Consider the following 22,339-nt stretch of genomic DNA (forward strand, 5'->3'; position numbering starts at 1 on the left):
GGCTGGCTTCTTTCATTTAACATAATGCTTTGGAGGTTCTTGAGTCACTTTTTAACTGTTTCATTTTTGTCAAACTGTTCTCAGTCACTTAATGGGAATCCCTGGTTACCCAACCTGTCTGATCAAACTTTAGTTAAATAATCAACAATATTAACAGTACTGTTAATTAACAGCAGTGATATCTTAAGGATGGTGATAAGCACTGTTTGGTGGTTGGTTCTCTCAGAGTTGTTTTACCAAGAAAAAAAATACAGAATATCCCAAACTCACTTCCTCATTAAGATGCCTGAAGAAAAAAAGCAGAGAAAGACAGGGAAAGCTGACCAGGGTTGAGAGCCAGCTGTGGAGGCCCTTTGACCCTGGGCAAGGGAGGTAGAAATTGCATCCACCCATCTCTGTCTGCGCTTAAAACAGTCCAGCCCAGCCTTAATGCAGTGATCAGGCAAGGTGGAGAAATGTTATGCATCCAATGCTTAAAAACAGAAAGGCATAGTTCAGACAAAACTCTCAAAAGCTTTTCTACACGAATTATTTTGTTTCGTGGATTAGATGTTTGCTAGGCTTTTATGAAGATAGATATTTTTAGATGGGAACTGAAAAATTATGGCAGCACACTTAAACGCACACCCAAAATGTCTACAACAAATACTATTTTAACTTACAGGAGTGTTATAAGAGAAGGATCTATCCTCATTTTATCCCTTTCTCTTCCTCTCTTTTTTGCATCTGATTATTGCATAGTACAAAATAACTTATATCCTAGTTTCAGCTCCCCTTTGCAAGCTTTGTGAACAAATAACTTCTGAGCTTGTCTCCTCATCCAAGAAACAGGAGATGATGACGTCCCACCTGAGAGCTGGGATGCAGTCATTGTGAAAGGGAAATGCACGGGCTCTTAAGACGTAGGTAGTTCGCGCTTATATCCTCTTCCTCCTCTCGGTGAACACGCCCATGTTTAATTAGAGCTGCAGCCAAACAGCACTTTTCCCGTCTGCCATCCCTAACGGACTGTGGGTTTCTAAATGCCTGCTATTTAACAGAGGCTTTGCAGGCAGACGCCAACGAGGTCCAAGACGGGGCTGTTTGGTTTGAAAACCTGGGATTCAGCCAAGGGCCGCCCGAACAGAAACCGGCAGACCCGCCGCAGCGACCGTAGCCCAGGCCCCGCCCCCTGCGCCCATTGGCCCATTCAATTCACGCCGGCACCAATGGGCGGAGGCGTCGGCCGCGCCTCTCCCGCCGTGCGTCGTGCCGCTGCTTCTGCTTGAGGGCTGGCGGCGCGGTCAGGTAGGAGACGCGTCCTCCTGCCTCGCCCTGCGATGAGCTCCCCGGCGGTTCCGCGCGACCTGCAGCTTCCCCCGAGTCAGAGGGTCCAGTTCGCCTTCAGAGGTGAGGGCCGCGGCGCGATATCCGCGCGACCCGGCGAGGGGACCGGGCAGCCGGGGTGGGGGTGGCTGGGCCGGCCCGGCCCAACGCTCAGGACCTTGGGTCCGCAGACCCGCTTCAGCCCTGACGACTCGTTTGAGACGCGGAACGGGTCACTGGGCGTCTCGCCGCTGCCTTCCTGACGGCGCGGTACCGCCCCGCGGCCGCTGTTTACGGGCTGATCACTTCGCGCGCAGCCCATACCCGCGGGGCGTAACCCGCCAGCCGCAGAGACAGGCCTAACCGGTCAGCGCTGCGTTTATCAAAGCGGGCGTGCGGGGCTCCGGACGGAGCCGGCGCTGCGGGGCCGGGCCACCTCGGCGCGAGAACTGAAGGCGCCTGCTCCGGGCGGTCCCACCGCTGGAGTTGGGAGCACATTTCTCAGATGGGCTTGTCGTCTCTGATGCTCCCTGTTAACGCCCTCGACATTATGAAAACCTAGGGTTGGCTAGGTCCTCAGAAGTAATACAGTTATTTCTCTGGCCTACACTTGGGAAAACAAAGAAATGTCACCCGACTCAATTACGGTAAATGAAAATGTGGAGTCCAGTGTCGTCACCTCTACCATTTGGTTTCCCAAAGCTTGCCTTTCGGTAACCGTGTGTTGAGAATTATGTTCTCCAGATGTTTCACTTCAAGGTAGAAGGTAATGCGATTCTTGTGCAGAGTGGTTGTGGGACCAACCGTATAGTAGCAGCCTTGTAGTAATGAGATTTTCCAAAGGCAGTACTGAATGCTGGGCGATTTTCTGCTATCTATAAGATGTGATGTTAAGTAGAACATTTGTTGAAGTAAAATCTTCATTTAGTCCATTTTTATTCGATGTTATTGTAACGAATGTTGACATGTAGCTGTTTTGTTATTCAGAGCAAAGAAAACAAAAACTCAAGGAGCATCTGTTAAAAAGAAAAACTCTCTCTGCATACAAACAGGAAAATCAGAAATTCTCCAGGTGAGGTAAAAAAACAAAACACTTTTTTTTTCCGATTGGTAAAACTTATTCAGATCTTTCCAATAAAAATGTAATGTAAGCCACATGTGTAATTAAAAATTTTCTAGGAACTACATTTTTAAAGTTTTATTAAGGTGAAATGAATTTTTTAAATATGTTTTCATGCCGAAACCGGTTTGGCTCAGTGGATAGAGCGTCGGCCTGCGGACTGAAAGGTCCCAGGTTCGATTCCGGTCAAGGGCATGTACCTGGGTTGCGGGCATATCCCCAGTAGGAGATGTGCAGGAGGCAGCTGATCGATGTTTCTTGCTCATCGATGTTTCTAACTCTCTATCTCTCTCCCTTCCTCTCTGTAAAAACTCAATAAAATATATTTAAAAAAATTGTTTAAATATGTTTTCATTGGTATTAGAGAGAGAGGAAGGGAGAGAGAGAGAGAGAGAAACATCAATGATGAGAATCATTGGTTTTCTGGGGATCAAGCTTGCAACCTCGGCATGTGCCCTGACCCAGAATCAGGTGACCTCTTGGTTCATGGCCCAGCGCTCAACTACGGAGCACTGAGCAACACCAGTCGGGCCAAAATGAATTTTAACCAGTTAACTACCTCATGTCCAAAACGGAAACCATCCCCACATGCCACGATATTTTGAATTTAATTTTAAAAAATCAATTTGCAATCAATATTATAAAAATATATATATTACTCACAAATTTGGGTGTTCTTCAATATTTTCAGCTGAAAATTCTCACAAAAAATGATTTTAAGTTGGTTAGGGCTGCCACTTAGTGAAAACTTATGTTTTTTTTAATATGTGTGGTGTGTGGGGAAGGTCCTCCGCTTGTGTCTACAGACGCTTATGGCGTACAATGGGTTAATAACATTTTATTTAATGCAGCATATCCTGTGTTGTCATTTTAACATGTAATACTTTAAAAATTGAAATATTCTTTTTGGTATTAAGTTTTCAAAATCTGGTCAGTTTTTAATACTTTCAGCACATCTCAATTTGGACTAGCTACATTGTAAGTGCTCAACAGCACTTGTGGCTTAGCGGCTACCTTATTGGATTGTACAGCATCAGATCACCATTTCTTGTGTAAATTCACACTAAGAAGAAACAATTTTAAAGAAAAATGTGTATTTTTACCAAAATATTGACATGGTTTATACAGTACTACAAAGGCCAGTCTTTGTATAATTTAGCAAGGTTTTAGAGTGTATGTGTGGGGTGGGGGGAGTATTGTTCCTTGGGAGGTGGCTCTCCTAAATGTTTGGAAATCATTTGTTTTAGTCTCAGTGATCCATAGGAATATATTTGTATTGTTTTGTTAAATTTTTTTAAATAGTACATGGTTGTGACTAAAACAAAAACCCTTAAGTATATAAAAAAGGAAGTCAAAAGGTCCCCTCACTCTTTCCAAATAACTGGTAGTGACATTCTTCCAGGCTCTTTGTGCAATTTAAGAGTATGAGGTTAGTTAGAGTGATAAGGACCTGGGCTGGAATATGTAGGTCTGCCACTACAACTATAAACCTCAGGGGGGATACCTGGCCTCTTTGAGTTTGTTTACTTATATTAAAATGATAAAAAAAATTGTATGTACTCTACACATACACATGTTCAGAAAGAGAGCAAATGATAATGCAAGTGGGATAAAATGTTAGCAGTAGGCAAATCTGAGTAAAGCATATATGGATATTCTTTGAACTATTGATAATTTTGCAACTTTCTGTAAGTCTGCCTTATTTCCAAATAAAAAATTTTTAAGCTTTTAATTTCACATTTATAAGTTGCTTTACTTTAGAATAAACATTTTCATAAATCCCATAGTTCCTTGTTTAAAACAAACAAAAGAATGATCTTAGGCTTTTAATTTAGATAACTGAGTGTATAGTGATACCATATATTGAAATGGGGAAGATTTAGGTGTAGGAATGGAGAGTTTGACCCTAAATTGGCATGTTGTAGGTCATGCTTTAGACTAGAAGGAAGAGAATACCAGAGACAGGCTGATAGTCTTTGGTGGAAGAAAAATGGGTTAATTCTTATCAAGATTGCTTCTAGCCCTGGCCAGTGTGGCTAAGTGATTAGAGTATTGGCACATGCACGGAAGGGTCTTGGGTTTGATTTCCGGTCAAGGGCACATACCTGGATTGCAGGTTCAATCCCCAGTCCCAGTTGGGGCATGTGCAAGAGGCAATCAGTCAGTATGTTCCTTTCACATCAGTGTTTCTCTCTCTCTCTCTCTCTCTCTCCCCCTCCCTCCCTCTCCCCCTCTCGCTCTCGCTCTCCCTCTCCCTCTCCCTCCCCCTCCCTCCCTCCCCCTCGCCCCTCTCCCTTCCACTCTCTCTAAAAAAAGCAATGGGAAAAATATCCTCGGGTGAGGATTAACCAAAAAAATTAAGATTCCTTCTAATTTTGTCAATGAAATATTATCACAGTATATTGTAATCCCAGAAGTAATAGAATCTGAGATCAATAAGTGGTCTTATTAATGAAGGTACCACATTGGGAGCAACCTGGCAGGTTGACCCTGAGCATCATCTCCCACCCACACCAAACAGCCGGCCAGGTAGTAACAAGAGGAGTATTTGCCATCAGGAATTGAATACAGGAGCTTAAAATTTAGAGATGTTGCTGTGCTCTAGGCCACTGGCAATGCCTGGAAGGAATGAGAAGCACCTATACTCAGAAACTAGCTACCAATATACCCAGTTCAGTAGCACATTTTGATCCTTCTCTGCCATCATTGAAAATGGGTGGTACAAGCTATTTCAAAGTTCTGCTGCTTCTCCAAGCAGACTAAGCAAATAGATGTGAAAGGCAGTACAACCAAAATTATCAGCTCTATAGATTGCAAATATTTTATGCTAAAATGTACTTTTTTCCCCACATTTTTACATCTCTGAACTTGAGCTTTATCTTAGAATCAATGGCATCTAATTGACCCTATTTTTTCCTTGCTAAAAGATTCTCACAGTCTATACTAACCAGTCTAAATATGTAAAAAGGAGTTTAAGTCAAATAATAAAAGTTTTGCTGAGGACAAATAAATCTCTCAGTTCTTAGGTGTACCATACCAGCATGGCCAAGGGTGAACCTGAGGAGGGGCGGTGAAGGATTGAAGAAAAGACAGACAAAAGAATTCAGCTGGGGCTCGGTGGATCTCCTGTGCCTGGATGAGGACACAAAAGACCCAGCCTGCAAGCCTATGCTTTATTTTATAGTCTGATTAAAACAAGGGTAGATTAACATGTACACAAATGTTCTTGTTTTGGCAACACTTGCTGCACCTCCCACAACCCATTAGCTACTTAGGAAGGAATTAGGGAGGGCTACAAAATCAGGCTTAATTATGCTAGGAGAGCTCTGCCCTCCAGGCTGGGACTTGTTTGTGGCCCTGCCACAGGTCAGCCCAAGGCTTGACTAGAGCAGCTCCCTACACTTAGGTCAGTTTAAAATTATGAAGTCAGGTAATGGTTAATATTTTTCCATCCCTTCCCAGAAAAAGGAAACCGTCTTTGGTGTGGGGTTTAAAATTCTCTTATTTTTATTTTTTTAAGTAGTAGAAACGAGGGAATGATGACATCTGAGGGTCTGGTCCAAGAAGAGACAAAAGTTCTGAAACTTAAGACAAAAATGGTAAGATATGGACATAGTCCTCAAAACTGTCCCATTCCCCCCTTTCCTTCTCCTAAACTCTTTCTGAAAGAAATGAATTCTGAAATACTAATTTGTTTCAAATTACTCTTTTAGGCTGATAAAGAAAATGTTCATGGACCTACAAGGAGCAAAAATAATGTAACAATGGGAAAAGATTGTATTCCGTTAAAACCTTCTAATGAATTAACCAATTCAACTATAGCCACTGATACAAATAACTTGGAGAATAATAATCAAACTCTGCAGTTGTTACCAATTACAAATGATCACCAAGGTCAACGTATGACATTAAGCCAAGCATTTCACATTAAAAACAATAATAAAAAGAAACAAGTGACTACAGAAAAACCAAAGCAAGATGCTAACGTGCTCAAGAAACCTGTGCTTGGATCTTATCGTGGCCAAATTGTTCAGTCTAAGGTTAATTCCTTTAGAAAACCTGTACAAGCCAAAGATGAGCATTCTGCAATAACAAAGAAACTTTCAACTCCTATCTCTAAAGCCACAAAACCTCAGCCTATAAACACCAGCAGCGTAATAGCAAAAAGTCACAGAGCCTCAAATATGATGACTACGACTAAATTTGTGAGGGCTACATCTCAGAATGAACAACTTTTACGTCCTCCTATTAGAAGTCACCACAGTAATACTCATAATACCCAGGACTCCCAGAAACAAGGCATTGCCAATGTTACAGTTCGGAAGGGGTCTCATGAGAAAGAATTACAATTAAATACAGTTTTAACTAGTGTCAAAACCATTTCTTCTCAGGAAGTAAAAAGAAATAAGACAGTATCAAGAAGCATCACATCTCAAATGATAGCCAGGCCTGCTTCATCTTCTAATATCAAACAGATAGAAAAGTCAAAAACCATTGACCAGTGCAGGCATACTATAGCAAAAGCAACTATCAGCAATAGAAGGGCTCAGCCCAAAGAAACCGTAGAAGAAAGAAAGTAAGTAGATGTAATGCATTAGCTGAATTTTCAAATTTGTGATTTGGTTTATAATTTATTAGAATTTTTGTGTGTGTGTATTCTCTACTGTCATGTGTAGGCAAATTTATATTGTGGAACAGTATGACCTGAGTTACTGTGTTTGAATGTGTTTTATTAGGTGGTTTTATATAGCATAAGTTAAAATTCTTAATGGAATTAGGAAGTATTTTATAACATCCATTTAAAAATTCATTCTTGCCGAAACCGGTTTGGCTCAGTGGATAGAGCATCGGCCTGCGGACTGAAAGGTCCCAGGTTCGATTCCGGTCAAGGGCATGTACCTGGGTTGCAGGCACATCCCCAGTAGGAGATGTGCAGGAGGCAGCTGATTGATGTTTCTCTCTCATCGATGTTTCTAACTATCTCTCTCCCTTCCTCTCTGTAAAAAATCAATAAAATATATATTAAAAAAAAATTCATATGTCTTTGAGCATATAATTCACTTTGATATTTTTTAATATATTTTATTGATTTTTTACAGAGAGGAAGGGAGAGGGATAGAGTTAAACATCGATGAGAGAGAAACATCGATCAGCTGCCTCCTGCACACCCCACACTGGGGATGTGCCCACAACCAAGGTACATGCCCTTGACCGGAATTGAACCTGGGACCCTTCAGTCCCCAGACCGACACTCTATCCACTGAGCCAAACCGGTCAGGGCTCACTTTGATATTTTTAAATTTTTTTTCTTCATATTTGTGAACCATGTCTTGCCACTAGCGTGGAACTACTTAAAGGTTTGAAATATTTTTTAACTTTTCCTCTATTTGACAATGCTATCAGTAATATCATAGTAATGTACTGCTTATAATTGTAGAGCTCGTCTGAGTGAGTGGAGAGCTAGCAGAGGAAAAATATTGAAAAGGCCTCCTAGCTCAGTAATAACCCAGCCTGAACCTGAAGGACAGAATGAAAAACCAGTTGGGTCATTTTGGACTACCATGGCAGAAGAAGATGAACAAAGATTATTTACTGAAAAAGTAAACAAGACATTTTCTGAGTGCCTAAACCTGATTAATGAGGTAATGTCTTTATCTTATATTTGTGTAGTAGTTTATATTTTGCAAACTACCTTTATAAGTATTATCCCATTAATTATAGTCAGTCTTGTTTGACCAAGTAATGTGTCACTGATGTTATGTAGACTTACTGTTAATTATGAGATTATTTTCTTTGGCCTTTAATGGACTTCATTTTCATCCTAGCCAGTTTGGCTCAGTGGATAGAGCATTGGCCTGCAGACTGACAGGTCCTGGGTTCAATTCCAGTCAAGGGTACATGCCTGGGTTGCAGGCTCGATCCCCAGTAGGGGGCATGCAAGAAGCAGCCGATCAGTGATCCTCTCATCATTGATGTTTCAATCTCCCTCTTCCTTCCTCTCTGAAATCAATAAAAAATATATATATTAAATAAAATAAAATGGACAACATTTTCATTGAGTTCATAGAAATATATCAAAGGAATAGATTTTTTTACTTGAGTTACAAATATTGTATTCCTCTATGATGTTAATAATTTACCAAGTCTAGCAACACAAATTAGTCCTTATTACCACAGGTTAAATTCAGATTGACTAAAATACTTTCAAATACTTTGATTCATCTCACCCAACATCATTATGATCTTGAACTTATTGTATTTTATTGTTGGACCAAAATTTGACAGACTATAATAACTCCAGAATGTTTTCTTTATTTCCTAACTACTCTTTAATCTTGCTTTGGTCATACACTACTGTCTAAGTTCCAGAGCAAGACTGAATATACACAGTATGATTTCAAACTTTAGTCTTCATGAGCATCATCAAACATTTTGTAGTTTTGAGGACCAATGAAAATTACAATTAGGGAAACTGATTCAATTCTTATTTCTGCTTAGCTGGAGTTTTTTGTTGATACTATGGAATTTTTCTCCCCTGCTACTCAACTATATATAACTTACATAAACCATTACAGATTGATTTTAACCTTAATATCAGTACCTGACAGATATAATTTTAAAACCTGCGAACTATTTTCACTCAGAAACACTTGGTAGATACAATATAAATACTAGAGGCCCGGTGCACAAAAATTTGTGCACTGGGGGGGGGGGGTGAGGGGGGGTCCCTCAGCCCAGCCTGTGCCCTCTCGCAGTCTGGGACCCCTCGGAGAGATAACGACCTGCTGGCTTAGGTCTGCTCCCAAGTGGCAGAGGGCAGGCCCAATCCCTAGGTGCAGCCCCTGGTCGGGCTCAGAGCAGGGCCGATTGGGGAGTTGGGGCCCAGAGCAGGGCCGATTGGGGAGTTGGGGCGCCGCCCCCTGTCATGCACAGAGCTGCAGGGCGATCAGGGGTTTGGTCGCTGCCCCCTGTCACGCTGATCCTGGTGCTGGGAGGTCTCCTTGCTCCACTGATCCTGGGGCCAGGACCCCTCTCGCTCCGCTGATCCCGGGCCAGGACCCCTCTTGCTCCGCTGATCCCGGGCCGGGAGGCCTCTCGGCTCCGCTGATCCCGGGCCAGGAGGCCTCTCGGCTCTGCTGATCCCGGGCCGGGAGGCCTCTCGGCTCCGCTGATCCCGGGCCAGGCCTGTCTGCTCCACTGTTCCCGCGTCCCTGAGGCCTCTGCCCTGCCGCTTCAGGGCTGTTTGGCTCCGCTCCGCTTGGAGCCTGAGTATGCAAATTAACTGCCATCTTTTAGCTTCTATAATTGAAACATTGTATCTTTTGGAGTTGTTGCTTCAGGAGCTCAGAGCCCCCCAGCTGCAGACGGGGAACCTTGGCTTACTCATGCTGGGGCAACCAAGCCTCCCTGTTTGCATCAGCTGCCTGGCTGCCGGCCGCCATCTTGGCTGCCAGTTAATTTGCATATCTCGCTGATTAGCCAATGGGAAGGGTAGCGGTCGTACGCCAATTACCATGTTTCTCTTTTATTAGTGTAGATTAACAACTGGAATCTACAATAAAAACGATAAGAGGATAAATATCAAGACCAAGGAGAGTGTTAGTCGTTTTTTTATGAATGTTTTTCTCAACTAGTGTATTATGTTCTTTTGCCTTGTACTTATGACCAATATGCCTCATACTAGCCATTCAGAATAAATTTGGAGTGAGGAGGATAATAGTGGATAGTTTTATGAACAATTTTCCATCAACTTTTTTCTATCACTGATTTTGATTATAGTGAGCTTAATTGCTTATACTTTCTATGCTAAAAGATAACACTCACTTTATTTCTTGACATTTTAGGGATGCCCCAAAGAAGAAGTATTAAACACACTGAATGACCTGATTAAAAATATTCCAGATGCCAAAAAACTTGTTAAGTATTGGATATGCCTTGCACGTGTCGAACCACTCACAAGTTCTATTGAAAATATTATCTCAATCTTTGAGAAGGCCATTCTGGCAGGAGCTCAGGTGAAATTAAAACTTATTAATTACAGTGCATGTAAATTATTCAGAATTATTTGAGATATATCATAACTTAATAAAATTGTCATATATATATGTGTGTGTTATATATATATGAATGATTAAAAGCCACAAGAATTGCATTTTTTAAAAAATCTTTATTGTTCAGATTATTACAGTTGTTCCTCTTTTCTCCCCCGTAGCTCCCCTCCACCTGGTTCCCACCCCACCCCCTGCCCTTATTCCCTCCCCCCCCCCACCGTCCTCGTCCATAGGTGTACAATTTTTGTCCAGTCTCTTCCCGCACATGGCATGGGAAGTGCTCATAATATCTGGCATATAATGGACACTTAGTGAACTGTTGAATTTTTTAACCTTGAGCTGTTCAAAGACACATTTAATACCATGTGAAACACAAAAATATAACTATGTACTTGAATGAGGAGAAAAGGAATAAACTTAAAGGTTAATGTAGACTTAAATGTAATCAGCTCTTTAATAGATATTAATAATATTAATTTGCTACTTGTTTACTAATAATGTTCATATCAGGCAAGCCGTAATAGTTACCAAAGCCTTAAGAAAAATTATGGGGGGGAAATTTTAAACTGATGAAATCTCATTCCTTAAGTTTATTTTTATTTTATAAATTGGAGAAGACAGGCATTTTTTCAATTCGAGTGGCAAAATAAGTGGTCTAAGAGCCACTGCCTTGTTTTATAATATAAAATTTAATCACTGGACTTAATATTTTAAACTTGGACAATGTAGAGTCTGAGAATATAAACTTACATGTGTCTGCTCTCTTCATTTAAAAAAAATCAAGCCTATTGAAGAATTGCGACATGCAATTGCAGATATTCTAACAATGAAGAGTCAAGAAAAAGTTAAATTTGGTAAGTTTCATTTTGTTTCCTTCAAGGGGATTGTGACTTTATTAAATTTCTTTGCTGAATTGTTTTTCTTTTATCATTTTTAATTTTTTTAATATGTAGGTTAATCTTTTCTCATACATCTGTTGATGTACCTCTGAGATTCAATAGCTATCTATAGTAAGAATTTTTAATTAGGAGGTCTCATTCAAAACCCAAATTTGTCATTGAGTGTCTGTGAAAGTTACCTTACCTCTGTAGAACTTAATTTCCTGTCTTAAGATTGAGGCAGTTTGACTAGACCTCTAAAAACTTTTTGCTTATTAAATTCCACCATAGCCCTGGCCTGCATGGCTTAGTTTTTAGAGCATCAGTTTGTGTCCTGGGTTTGATTTCTTGTCAAGGGCACATACCTGGTTGCAGGTTTGATCCCCAGCCAGGTTGGGGCAGGTGCAGGAGGCAAACAATTGATGTCACATTGATCTCTCTCTCTGTCTCTCCCTCCCTCTTCTCTCTCTCTCTTCCCCCCTCCTTTCCACTCTCTAAAAGTCAATGGAAAAAATATCCTTGGGGTGAGGATTAACAAAAATAATAATAAAATCGATCATATGTTCTATGCTAGAGAGACACTCATTTAGAAATTCTCTTTGCTAGGAATAGATTGAGAGGCGATAAGAGGTTCATTAGTGATCAGGTATTTAAAAGTAAATATCTTCTAGATTCAGATATAGGTTGGTGCTAGTTACTATGAACTTTCACAAGAAATTTAACCCCTTTTCTGTAAAATAGGATAATGTTAAGATCTTTCTTAAGATTCTTAGGACCATTAAATGAAATAATGTACAGCATTGGACAAAAGTAGGTTTAAAGTTATGAGTATGTGAAACAGTTTATTGTATTATTATTACTTACTAGAGGCCCGGTGCACAAAAATTTGTGCACTCAGGGGGGCGGGGGGGTCCCTCAGCCCAGCCTGTGCCCTCTTGCAGTCTGGGACCCATCGGAGAGATAACGACCTGCTGGCTTAGGCCTGCTCCCGGGTGGCAGAGGGCAGGCCCAATCCCTAGGTGCAGCCCCTGGTCGGGCTCAGAGCAGGGCCGATTGGGGAGTTGGGGCGCTGCCCCGTCATGCACAGAGCAGGGCAGATTGGGAGGTTGTGATGCCACCCTCAGTCATGCTCAGGGTAGGGGTTGGGGCACCGACCCGTCACACTCAAGGCAGGGTTGATGGGGAGGTTGCGGTGCCACCCCCTGTCATGCACAGAGCAGGGCCCATCAGGGGGTTGGGGCACTGCCCTCTATCACCCACAGAACAGGGCCGATCAGGGGGTTGGGGCGCCGCCACTCTCACACTCAGGGCAGGGCCGATGGGGAGGTTATGGCTCTACCTCATCACACACAGAGCAGGGCCTGTCGGGGGGTAGGGGGGTTGGGGAGCTCCCCCCTATCAGGCACAGAGCAGGGCTGCTCAGGGGGTTGGGGCCCCGCCCCCTGTCACACACAGAGCCGCAGGGCGATCGGGGTTTGGGCGCTGCCCCCTGTCACGCTGATCCCGGTGCCGGGAGGCATATTATCCTTTTACTATATAGGTTAGAGGCCTGGTGCATGGGTGGGTGCCAGCTGGTTTGCCCTGAAGGGTGTCCTGGATCAGGGTGGGGGTCCCCACTGGGGTGCCTGGCCAGTCTGGGTGAGGGGCTGAGGGCTGTTTTCAGGCTGGGAGTGACTGAAGTTCCCAACTGCTCCTTTTTTTCTTTTTTTTTTAATTTTATTCTGGGTCAGCTTTACCTTGAGGCTTGGCTCCAGCTCTTAGGCCTCCGCGGCTGAAAGTAGGTTTCTGGCCTTTGCTTACAATGTTGCGAATCTGCTGGCTGAAGTCCGGTGGTATTTGTTGCAATGTTTCTTAAACTGCCCGCTCAGAGGCCTGCAGCCGCAGGCAGGGAACGTTGGTTTCCTCCAAGATCCTCGTCACTGAGGCAAGCCTCATGTTAGTTTCAAGCTGCCTGGCTGCCTTCCGCCATCTTGGCTGACAGTTAATTTGCATATCTTGCTGATTAGCCAATGAAAAGGGTAGCGGTCGTACTCCAATTACCATGTTTCTCTTTTATTAGTGTAGATTTGTATTACAACTGTGAACCTACTTTTGTCCATACCTGTATATAAGAATCAAATTCCTAGGCACATAGTAAGTTCATTAAACTTTAACCATGGGTAATATTAACTACTGGAGGCCTGGTGCACAAAAATTTTACACTCAGGGGTGTCCCTCAGCCTGGCCTATGCCCTCTCGCAGTCTGGGACCCCTCGGGGGGTGTCCACTTGCCAGCGGGGAGCAGGCCTAAGCTGCAGTCGGACATCCTTAGCGCTGCTGAGGAGGCAGGAGAGGCTCCCACCACCACTGCTGTGCTGGCAGCCATCAGCCTGGCTTGCTCCTGCATTAAGCATCTGCCCCCTGGTGGTCAGTGTGTGTCATAGTGACCAGTCATTCCCAGTGGTTCTGCTGTTAGGGTCAATTTGCATATTACCCTTTTAGTATATGGGATTTTAGATGAAAGGAGAAATCACTACATATAAGTATAAGCTAATTTGTTTCTTTTTTTAACACATTGTTTGCGGGTAGTTTTTATCGGGCGCTAATAGGTGGCGCGGGCCACTTTTGCTAATTTTTTGCGCAAATGGCAACGTTCAGTAAAATTACGATAACTTTAGTTTACGTATTTATACGTTACCCGCATTCTACCGCTAGTCTATAAAAAACGTATTAATACGTGTCCCGCGCTCTACTACACTGGTAGAACGTATAAATACGTAAAATGTGTAAACATGTTTCCCGCATACAATGTGTTAACAGAGTTATTTCCAATTTTTTAGTATACATCTCTGTATCAGCCAGTCACAAATATTTGAGCACCTATTATATATCATTGTTGCTTGTATCTGGTTTTTTTTCACTAATTTTATTTTTTATTAATTTTAAAAAGTGTCAGTTTGACCTTTTTAAGGCTCCTGATGACTGCTGCTAAATTGCTTTCCAAATTAGTTACAAGTATCCTTATTTTCAGTACACAAAATGAATTTAAAATATAGAGATCTAGGTCATGGGCTAAACTTTAAGTAAAATTTAAAATTATACTGAAATTCTAAATGTGTTATACACGTTTTGGTTACATGTTACCAAAAATCTGTTCAGTGATGTTAATATGCATATGGCTTAATGGTTAATATCTACATGTGAGGGGGTCCTCTTTTACTGGCAGTATGTTTAATTCAACAGCGAATATTTCAATTGATGGTTGCTGTTAATATGCCCCTAGGAGAACATACAAAAGATATATTTTTTCTAATGGTACTAGTTGTATTTAATGATGAAACTTGGGAAGGAATGGTCAGGGAAACAGGAGGAAAAACCAGGAAAGTGTACTATACCATAAACAAAAGGAGGAGAAAAGTTTAAGAATAACCCAACCTGGCAAAAACGGTTGAAGGGGATCCAAAGGTATAAACCTCTAGTTGTAAAATAAATAAGCCATGGGGATGTAATGCACAGCATGGTGACTATAGTTAATAATACTCTATTGTATACTTGAAAGTTGCTAAGAGAATAGATCTTGAAAGTCCTCATCAAAAGAAAAAAATAGACTTATTTTGGTAATCATTTCACAATTTTACAAATACTGAATCAGTATACTGCTATACACCTGAAACTAATATAATGTTATATTTCAACTGGAAGGCCCAGTGCACTACATTCGTGCTGTCCGGGGGGGTTGGGGAGGGGTCCCCTCAGCCCTGTCTGCACCCTCTCACAGTCCAGGACCTCTCGGGGGATGTCCGCCTGACAGCTTAGGCCCACTCCCCACACTGCCACGGAGACAGGAGAGGCTCCCGCCATTGCTGCTGCGCTTGCCAGCTGTGAGCCCGGTGGGAGCACACTGACCACCAGGGGGCAGCTCCTGCGCTGAGTGTCTGCCCCCTGGTGGTCAGTGTGTGTCATAGAATCGGTCAGTTTGCGTATTAGGATTTTATTATATAGGATTATACTTTTGTTTTTAAAAATTAATAAAAAGAGTAACTTAATCCTGAGTCTTACACACTAAAGACAGCAAAGTGGAAATAAATATTTCATTTTAAAAGCTTCGGCCCTGGCAGGGGTGGCTCAATTGATTGAACATGGTCCCATGCACCAAGAGGTTGCCAGTTCAATTCCCAGTCAGAGCCAGCGCATGTGGGCTCGATCCCCAGTAGGGAATATGTAGGAGGCAGCCAATTGATGTTTCTCTTAACACATCCATGTGTTTTTTTTTCTCTCCTTTACTCTCTCAAAAATCAATAAAAACTTTTTTTAAGAGAAAAAAGCCTTTCTCATAATTCTCACTGGCTTTAGAGATCTGTAGAAAGAGAAAACAGTATTTTAATCAAATTCAGTTTTCTATCTTTCCTGTGGAATGTTTTCTAGCAGGTAGAATATTTGTCTTTACATGGAAAAAGAAATGCTATCAATAAACTCTTGGCTTTCTGAGATATTTAATTACTAGATATAAAATCAGTTTTACAAATTAAAATTACTTGTAAGTAGCATTGGGAAATAGAAGACAAATAGTAACAGAGACGAGCACCACTTGAGTCTCTCAGATACCTCAAGCCCACATTTCCACACTTGAAAACATCATTTTTCTCTAAACCTTCTTTCTTTTGGTTCCCTTTCTCAATAACTGACACTGCCTAGTTCTCTACATCAGAAGTCTTGGGATTATATTTCACTGCCTCATTCTCACACCCCCACCCCTATTCCTCAGCCAATCAAATTCAATTAAACTTTGTAAGCATCTCTTAAAATGCATCTATTTCTCTTCATCCTTACTCTTATTACTGTATTCAAGATCACCAACAGCTCTTACGTGGACTACAACAGTAGTCTCCTACCCTGCCTGCTTCTCTACTCTTACTCTAATCCATTCTCAATGCTGCAGTCAAAATGCACTGTCACTTCTCTGGGTAAATTCCTGACTCCAGCCTCTTGTCACTCCCTCCCATTCCTTCACATCTCTAAATTTCTTTTTTTATTTTCTAGAAAGGACTATATTACCTATTTTTTCTCTGGTCTATCCAAGCCAGTGTTCTACTTTTAATCTAATTCCTCTTTATCCTTTAGACCTCAACTCAAATGTCATTCTTTGGGGTAGCCTTCCCTGATAGCCACCTATCCTCCCCACCCAACTAGATTAGATGCACCTGTTTTGTGCTCCCAGTTTTTTCTCTGTGCAATAATTAATGCACTTCATTGTTTGTCTTGTCTTTTAAACTGTAAACTTGATGGACAAGGACTGTGTCTGATCTTTCTCACCATTGTACCCCAGTGCTAATGCAGTGTCTAGCATATGTTAAGACACTTAAATATTTGTTGAATTAAAGAATTCATATTCCCTCTCCCCATTTCAACATCTTTTCACTAAAGAAACAAACACATTCAGCCCTGGCCGGTATGACTCAGCCCGCTAACTCAGATCCAGTCAAGGGCACCTTGGTTACAGATTCCCTAGCCCTGGTTGGGGTGCATGCAGGAGGCAACCAATCAATGTGTCTCTCTCATACCAATATTTCTCTCTGTCTCTCCCTCTCGCACTCTCTCTAAAAATCAGTGGAAAAATATTCTCTGGTGAGGATTAACAAAAAAAAACACACCAAAAAACAAACATTCCATTTATCATGAAACTAAAACACCTCTTAGTAAAAATCTTTAATAATTTCTTATCAGTCTAGAGGTCTTCTCAGCTTGATGGATTTACCAGATGTCTCACAAATTTTTCACAGCTGACATGTTGTATTTTAAACTTTGTCTTTCTCTACTGCTTCACCATAACACCATCTCTTCCTCCCAAAAAAAATAAAAGAGAGAAAAAATTATTCTGTCATTAAAGACTCCAAAGGAAGAAATTTTTGAAGGGATGCCCCTAATACATACACTTATTAACTCCTAACTAAAAAAAACACTTAGGCTCTTCCTTCTCATTGCCTACCTCTGCCACCTTGCTTAGACTATTAAAAGAGCTTTGTCTTACCATCACACATTATTAGTTTTCATTCCCTGCCATTCTAAACCATCCTGTATTGTCACCAAATCTAACTCTCGTGAGTTTTTTTTTGGTATCAAACTTGTTGCACATAAAGTTCATTATAGTCCACACCAGTGGTTCTCAACCTTCTGGCCCTTTAAATACAGTTCCTCATGTTGTGACCCAACCATAAAATTATTTTCATTGCTACTTCATAACTGTAATGTTGCTACTGTTATGAATCGTAATGTAAATATCTGATATGCAGGATGGTCTTAGGTGACCCCTGTGAAAGGGTCGTTCGACCGCCAAAGGCTTCACGACCCACAGGTTGAGAACTGCTGGTCTAGACCCTTTCTCTTTATCTGAATTCATTACCTCCTCCCCACTGACCTTTATATTCCTTTATATTATAAGCACACTGGCCCTTTAATGTTGTCTTACTAGATCTTTTTTTAAAAAACAAAACCAAAAAACATTCATACCAAAATTGTCTTCCTTGGTCTTGTCAAGTACTTATTTTTCAAGACCCAGCATAAATGTTACTCATGACACCTTCCCTAGCCATCTTTCTGTCCTACAAACAAAGTTAGTTATTTTTTATGGTTCTTATCTCAATTATAGCCATTTTCTTGTTTTATAATTATTTTCAAGCGCGTCCCTTCCATGGAATATGAACTTTTTTTAAAAAGATTTTGTATTGATTTTTAGAGAGAGAGAAACATTGATGTGAGAGCGAAACATCCATTGGCTGTGTCCTGCACATCCCCTACTGGGGATTGAGCCCACAGCCCGGGTATGTGCACTGACCATGAATCAAACCGGCAACTTTTTGAGGCACAGGACAACCCCCAATCCGCTGAGCCACACCAGCCAGGACGGAATGTGAACTTCTTAAAGGACAGAGATGATTTCGTTCTTACATTTGTATCTATAATCTCTGACACACAAGTGTTGGTAAATATTGTTAAATAGCCGTAGCCAGTTTCACTCAGTGGATAGAGCATCGACACCCCCCACCTCCCCCTCCACGGACTGAAGAGTCCCGGGCTCGATTCCCTGCTCAAGAACATGTACCGCAGTTGCAGACTCGATCCAGGTCAGGGTGTGGGAGGCAGCCAATCGATGTGTCTCTCACATCAATGTTTCTCTCTCTCTTCATCACTTCCACTCTCTCTAAAAATCAACAGAAGAACATCCTCAGGGAGGATTAAAAAATATATAAAAATATGTATATAGATAGTTAAATAGTTGTCAGCAATATTTGTTCAGGAAAAGTAATGGTTAGGAGATGGCTTGGTTCTTTTATTTTGGAAATTTGGCTCGCTATGAATAAATTTAATGTTTTCTTAAATTTGACCAAAAGCATAACTTATAAATGTATTTCTATAGGAGAAAATCTTGAGGAGGCTTGTGCAACGAAGGAAAATATCCAAGAAGTCAACATCGAAGATATTGGTGTTAATCAAGAGTCAGGAAAACCTGAAATGGAAAATAAACATCATAGAAATGTAGTATTTCAAGATTGTAAAAAAGAGCAAGTACACAAAACGAAAGATCCAACCAATGATGTTAAAACCCCCAACACAGAAACTAGGGAGGGTTGCTTAATTAAATATAATGTGTCTACTACACCATACTTGCAAAGGTAAGCTTTTTAAATGTAATGTGCTGATTTGTTTTTTTGCTTAGGGATAATAAATATGGTATTTTAAAATCTTTGAGCTATCTTCCACTTAGAACTATTTGTTAACAAAATGGTTTTAAACAAATCAAATATCATTGGACATCACCATTTAAATACTGCATTTGCTTGCTTTTCCCTAAATATTGTCATTTTGAAACAAAATTTTTACATCATCTTAATTGCTGATTGGTGATAATATAGGATTTGGAACTCAACAATTAGCCAGTTCTACAGATATTCAAGTATCTACTGTGTACAAGTTATAATAAAAATTGAGAGAAGAATAAATTCCTTATTTCAAGAAGCTCACAGTACCTCTCTGTAAGACAATCACATGGTTATAACACAAGTTATGGTATGATAAATAGCATCAAGGTACAAAGTAAAAATGTTAACATGTTTTTTAACTCTGGGAATAATTTTGTGGGGTTTTGTTTGTTTGTTTTAGTGTAAAAAAGAAAATGCAGTTTGACGAAATTAATTCTGCATTTAAAGAGCTCAAGTTTCTAACACCAGTTAGACGTTCTCAGCGACTTCAAGACAAGACTTCTAAGTTGCCCGATATGTTAAAAGACCATTATCCTTGTGTGTCTTCATTGGAACAGTTAACAGAGTTGGGGGATGAAACTGATGCTTTTATATGCCGCCCTAATGCAGCACTGTGCCGGATGTATTTGGAGACTGAAACAACAGAAGAGAAATAAAGCTATGATAAGAAATAAGGATTTTATTATTCCTGGGGTGTTTGTTTGTTGTGGCTTCATATGTCTTAGTTCAGGAGTTGGCCAAGTTACCTAAGTATTCATGGCAGTAAACTCTTTTATAATATTCACATAATAGATGTTGCCTTCTGCTTGTCAGAAAGCTAGATCCTATATTGTCTATTTCAACAGATTAAGATTTTCTCTAAGGTAGCTAAACTTTGTCAACTAGTTTACTATGTTCTTTTAGTATAATTAATGTCATTCTATTTCCAGTGGTATTTCTAAAATAACTAATACTTAAACTTGTTTTGTAATATAAAAACTTAACTGTTAAATAATGTCCCCTGAAACATAATAGTTATATACAGTAAACAGTTCTCTTCTTCCCACACACATAAATACCATAATAAAATTGTTTATGTCTTTGAACTGATATTTAAATAGTATTTATCCTCTACCAGGTCCATGTTTTCAAATCAGTAATTGGCCATTGTAAAAGCTTAAATCATTTTAAAACTGTAATATGAATGTGGTTGAAAATCACATGCTTGGGCTCATTTATGTTCATATATTCCATTTGTATAACAGTACCTTCCATTGTCTTCTGTTCTAGAGAGCAGGATTTTTTTTTTAAAAAAACTGCCTAATATGTAAACAATAAATTAACATATCTACATAATGATGTTTCAGTGCCATTTATTTCAACAAATATGAAATGTAGTTTAACCACAGTGAATAAATTCAAACCTCACCTTTGGAAATAAATTATAGTGGGATTTGACTTGAGGTTTTCAACACTTAAAAGTAAGTGCTTAATGGTTATTTTCTTTTGAAAATAATCTACTTCTCTAAAATTGTACCTTAAATTTACCATAAGTATTTTTTTTAAAACTTTTTATTGATTTTTAGAGATAGAGGAAGGGAGAGAGAGAGAGATAGAAAATCGATGAGATCAATTGGCTGCCTCTTGCACACCCCCTTCTGGGAATAGAACCTGCAACGGGTATGTGCCCTGACTGGGAATCAAACCAGTGACCTCCTGGTGTGTGGAATGATGCTCAACCAACTGCGACACAGTGGCCAGGCAATTTTTACCTTATTTCTTTAGTTTGTTCTTTTCATACTTTGTACAAGTGGCACAAAATATGCCATTTTGAAATAAACTTCAAGTTGGCTTATGCACTGAGCTTTTTAACCAGTTAACTGCCACACGTCCAAAACAGAAACCATCCCCACACACTGATACTTTGAATTTAATTAAAAAAATTAATTTGCAACAAATATTATAGAAATAAATATATTACAATTTGGGTGTTCTTGAATATTTTCAGCTGAAAATTCTCATGAAAAGTGATTTTAAAGTTGGTCAGAGCTGCCACTTAGGGAAAACTTTTTTTTATTTTTATAGATGCGCGTGGCGTATGGGGAAGGTCCACTGCTTGCAATTACAGATGCTTATGGCATACAGTGGGTTAATATCTATAACATAAGGGCCTTGAAGTTTAATAGACCTATGAGCTTTGAAGTTTAAAAGGCCTATATTCAAAATCTCAGCTCCTACCTTTTCTTAAGTTATGTGGCCATGGAGAAGTTACTTAATTGAACCTCATCTTTCTGAAGGGTAAAGTGGAGATAATCCCCTCTGGTCATTTTATACATGTTATCTGCCTATCCCTGTGGTTGATAGGCCAAAATGGATACCGCACCCAAGCTGAACTGTCAGTATCCTTTTCATAGGTACTTGGAATCAGAGCTGAGTTCGTCTTTTCTATGTAGGTAGACCTAAACTAGGTAAACATGAGGCATTGGGCAACCACATAAAGTTTTGGTAGCAAAGACTACTAGTCAATGGAACAACAAAGTACCTAGGGAAAAGTAGAGACTCTGCCTGGGGTTTTCCTATATCAGTTGTGTATTCAAATAAGTAAGCGTATATGTGGATTTTGTTTTGCTTTGTTGGATATAAATGGCATGATACTTCACATGTGATTCTGCAACTTGCTTTTTTTTTCTAATTGACTTGAGGAATTTTCATTGACAAGGCAGTGTAACATCAAGACTACATGGGAGTTCAGTAAATGATAAATTTTACATCTCAATACAGTAGAGAAAATGGCTATGAGTCAGCCATGCATTTTGAGAACAAGAAATTTCAATCTCTCCACCACTTGCAAAAATAAGTTCCAGGTAGCATAAATAGTTAAAGTATATTAGAAGGAAATGTAAAATACATTTTTTCCTTAGGATAGAGAGGGCTTTCTTAAGCAAGACACTTTTATAAAGGAATCCTTAACAATGAAGGGGGTGCTGGAACACAGATTTTAGCAGCAATTAGCAGCAGGACAAGTTCCACCTTTGGGTACAAGTGCAAGACATTCAGGAGCCAGACCAGTTATCACATCTGGGATTCTCAAAATACTCTCTGAGAAAATGCATGTGAAACTCGACATCAATGCCCAAGGTATTCAAGTTTGAGAGCAAATAACATTCTCAGATATGCAAGGATTCAGTTTACTGTTCCTGAACTTACCTCAAAGTATTCCTATAAGGTTTTATTCCAGTGAAATAAGTAAATTAAGATTTAAAGTCACAT

At 40.3% G+C, this 22,339-nt stretch overlaps 1 protein-coding gene across 4 annotated transcripts; it reads left to right on the forward strand.

Annotated features, from left to right (window-relative positions):
• The first annotated feature begins 1,235 nt into the window (after nt 1-1,235).
• Nucleotides 1,236-21,728, forward strand: CKAP2 (cytoskeleton associated protein 2). 4 transcript variants are annotated; one of them, XM_059684528.1, is made up of 9 exons: nt 1,236-1,389; nt 2,293-2,377; nt 5,946-6,024; nt 6,139-7,001; nt 7,863-8,067; nt 10,270-10,440; nt 11,261-11,330; nt 18,748-19,003; nt 19,491-21,728. In XM_059684528.1, exons 1-9 carry the CDS (start codon nt 1,320-1,322, stop codon nt 19,744-19,746), a joined length of 2,055 nt encoding a protein of 684 aa, XP_059540511.1. In that variant the 5' UTR covers nt 1,236-1,319; the 3' UTR covers nt 19,747-21,728. The 4 variants fall into 4 exon arrangements, with proteins under 4 accessions (XP_059540511.1, XP_059540512.1, XP_059540513.1 ...); XM_059684529.1 differs by having other exon boundaries at nt 5,949-6,024; XM_059684530.1 differs by lacking the exon at nt 1,236-1,389 and adding an exon at nt 1,485-1,952 and having other exon boundaries at nt 2,293-2,382; nt 5,949-6,024.
• The last annotated feature ends 611 nt before the right edge of the window (nt 21,729-22,339 follow it).

Source organism: Myotis daubentonii, chromosome 2 (assembly GCF_963259705.1).
Source record: "Myotis daubentonii chromosome 2, mMyoDau2.1, whole genome shotgun sequence".
Lineage (NCBI taxonomy): Eukaryota > Metazoa > Chordata > Mammalia > Chiroptera > Vespertilionidae > Myotis > Myotis daubentonii.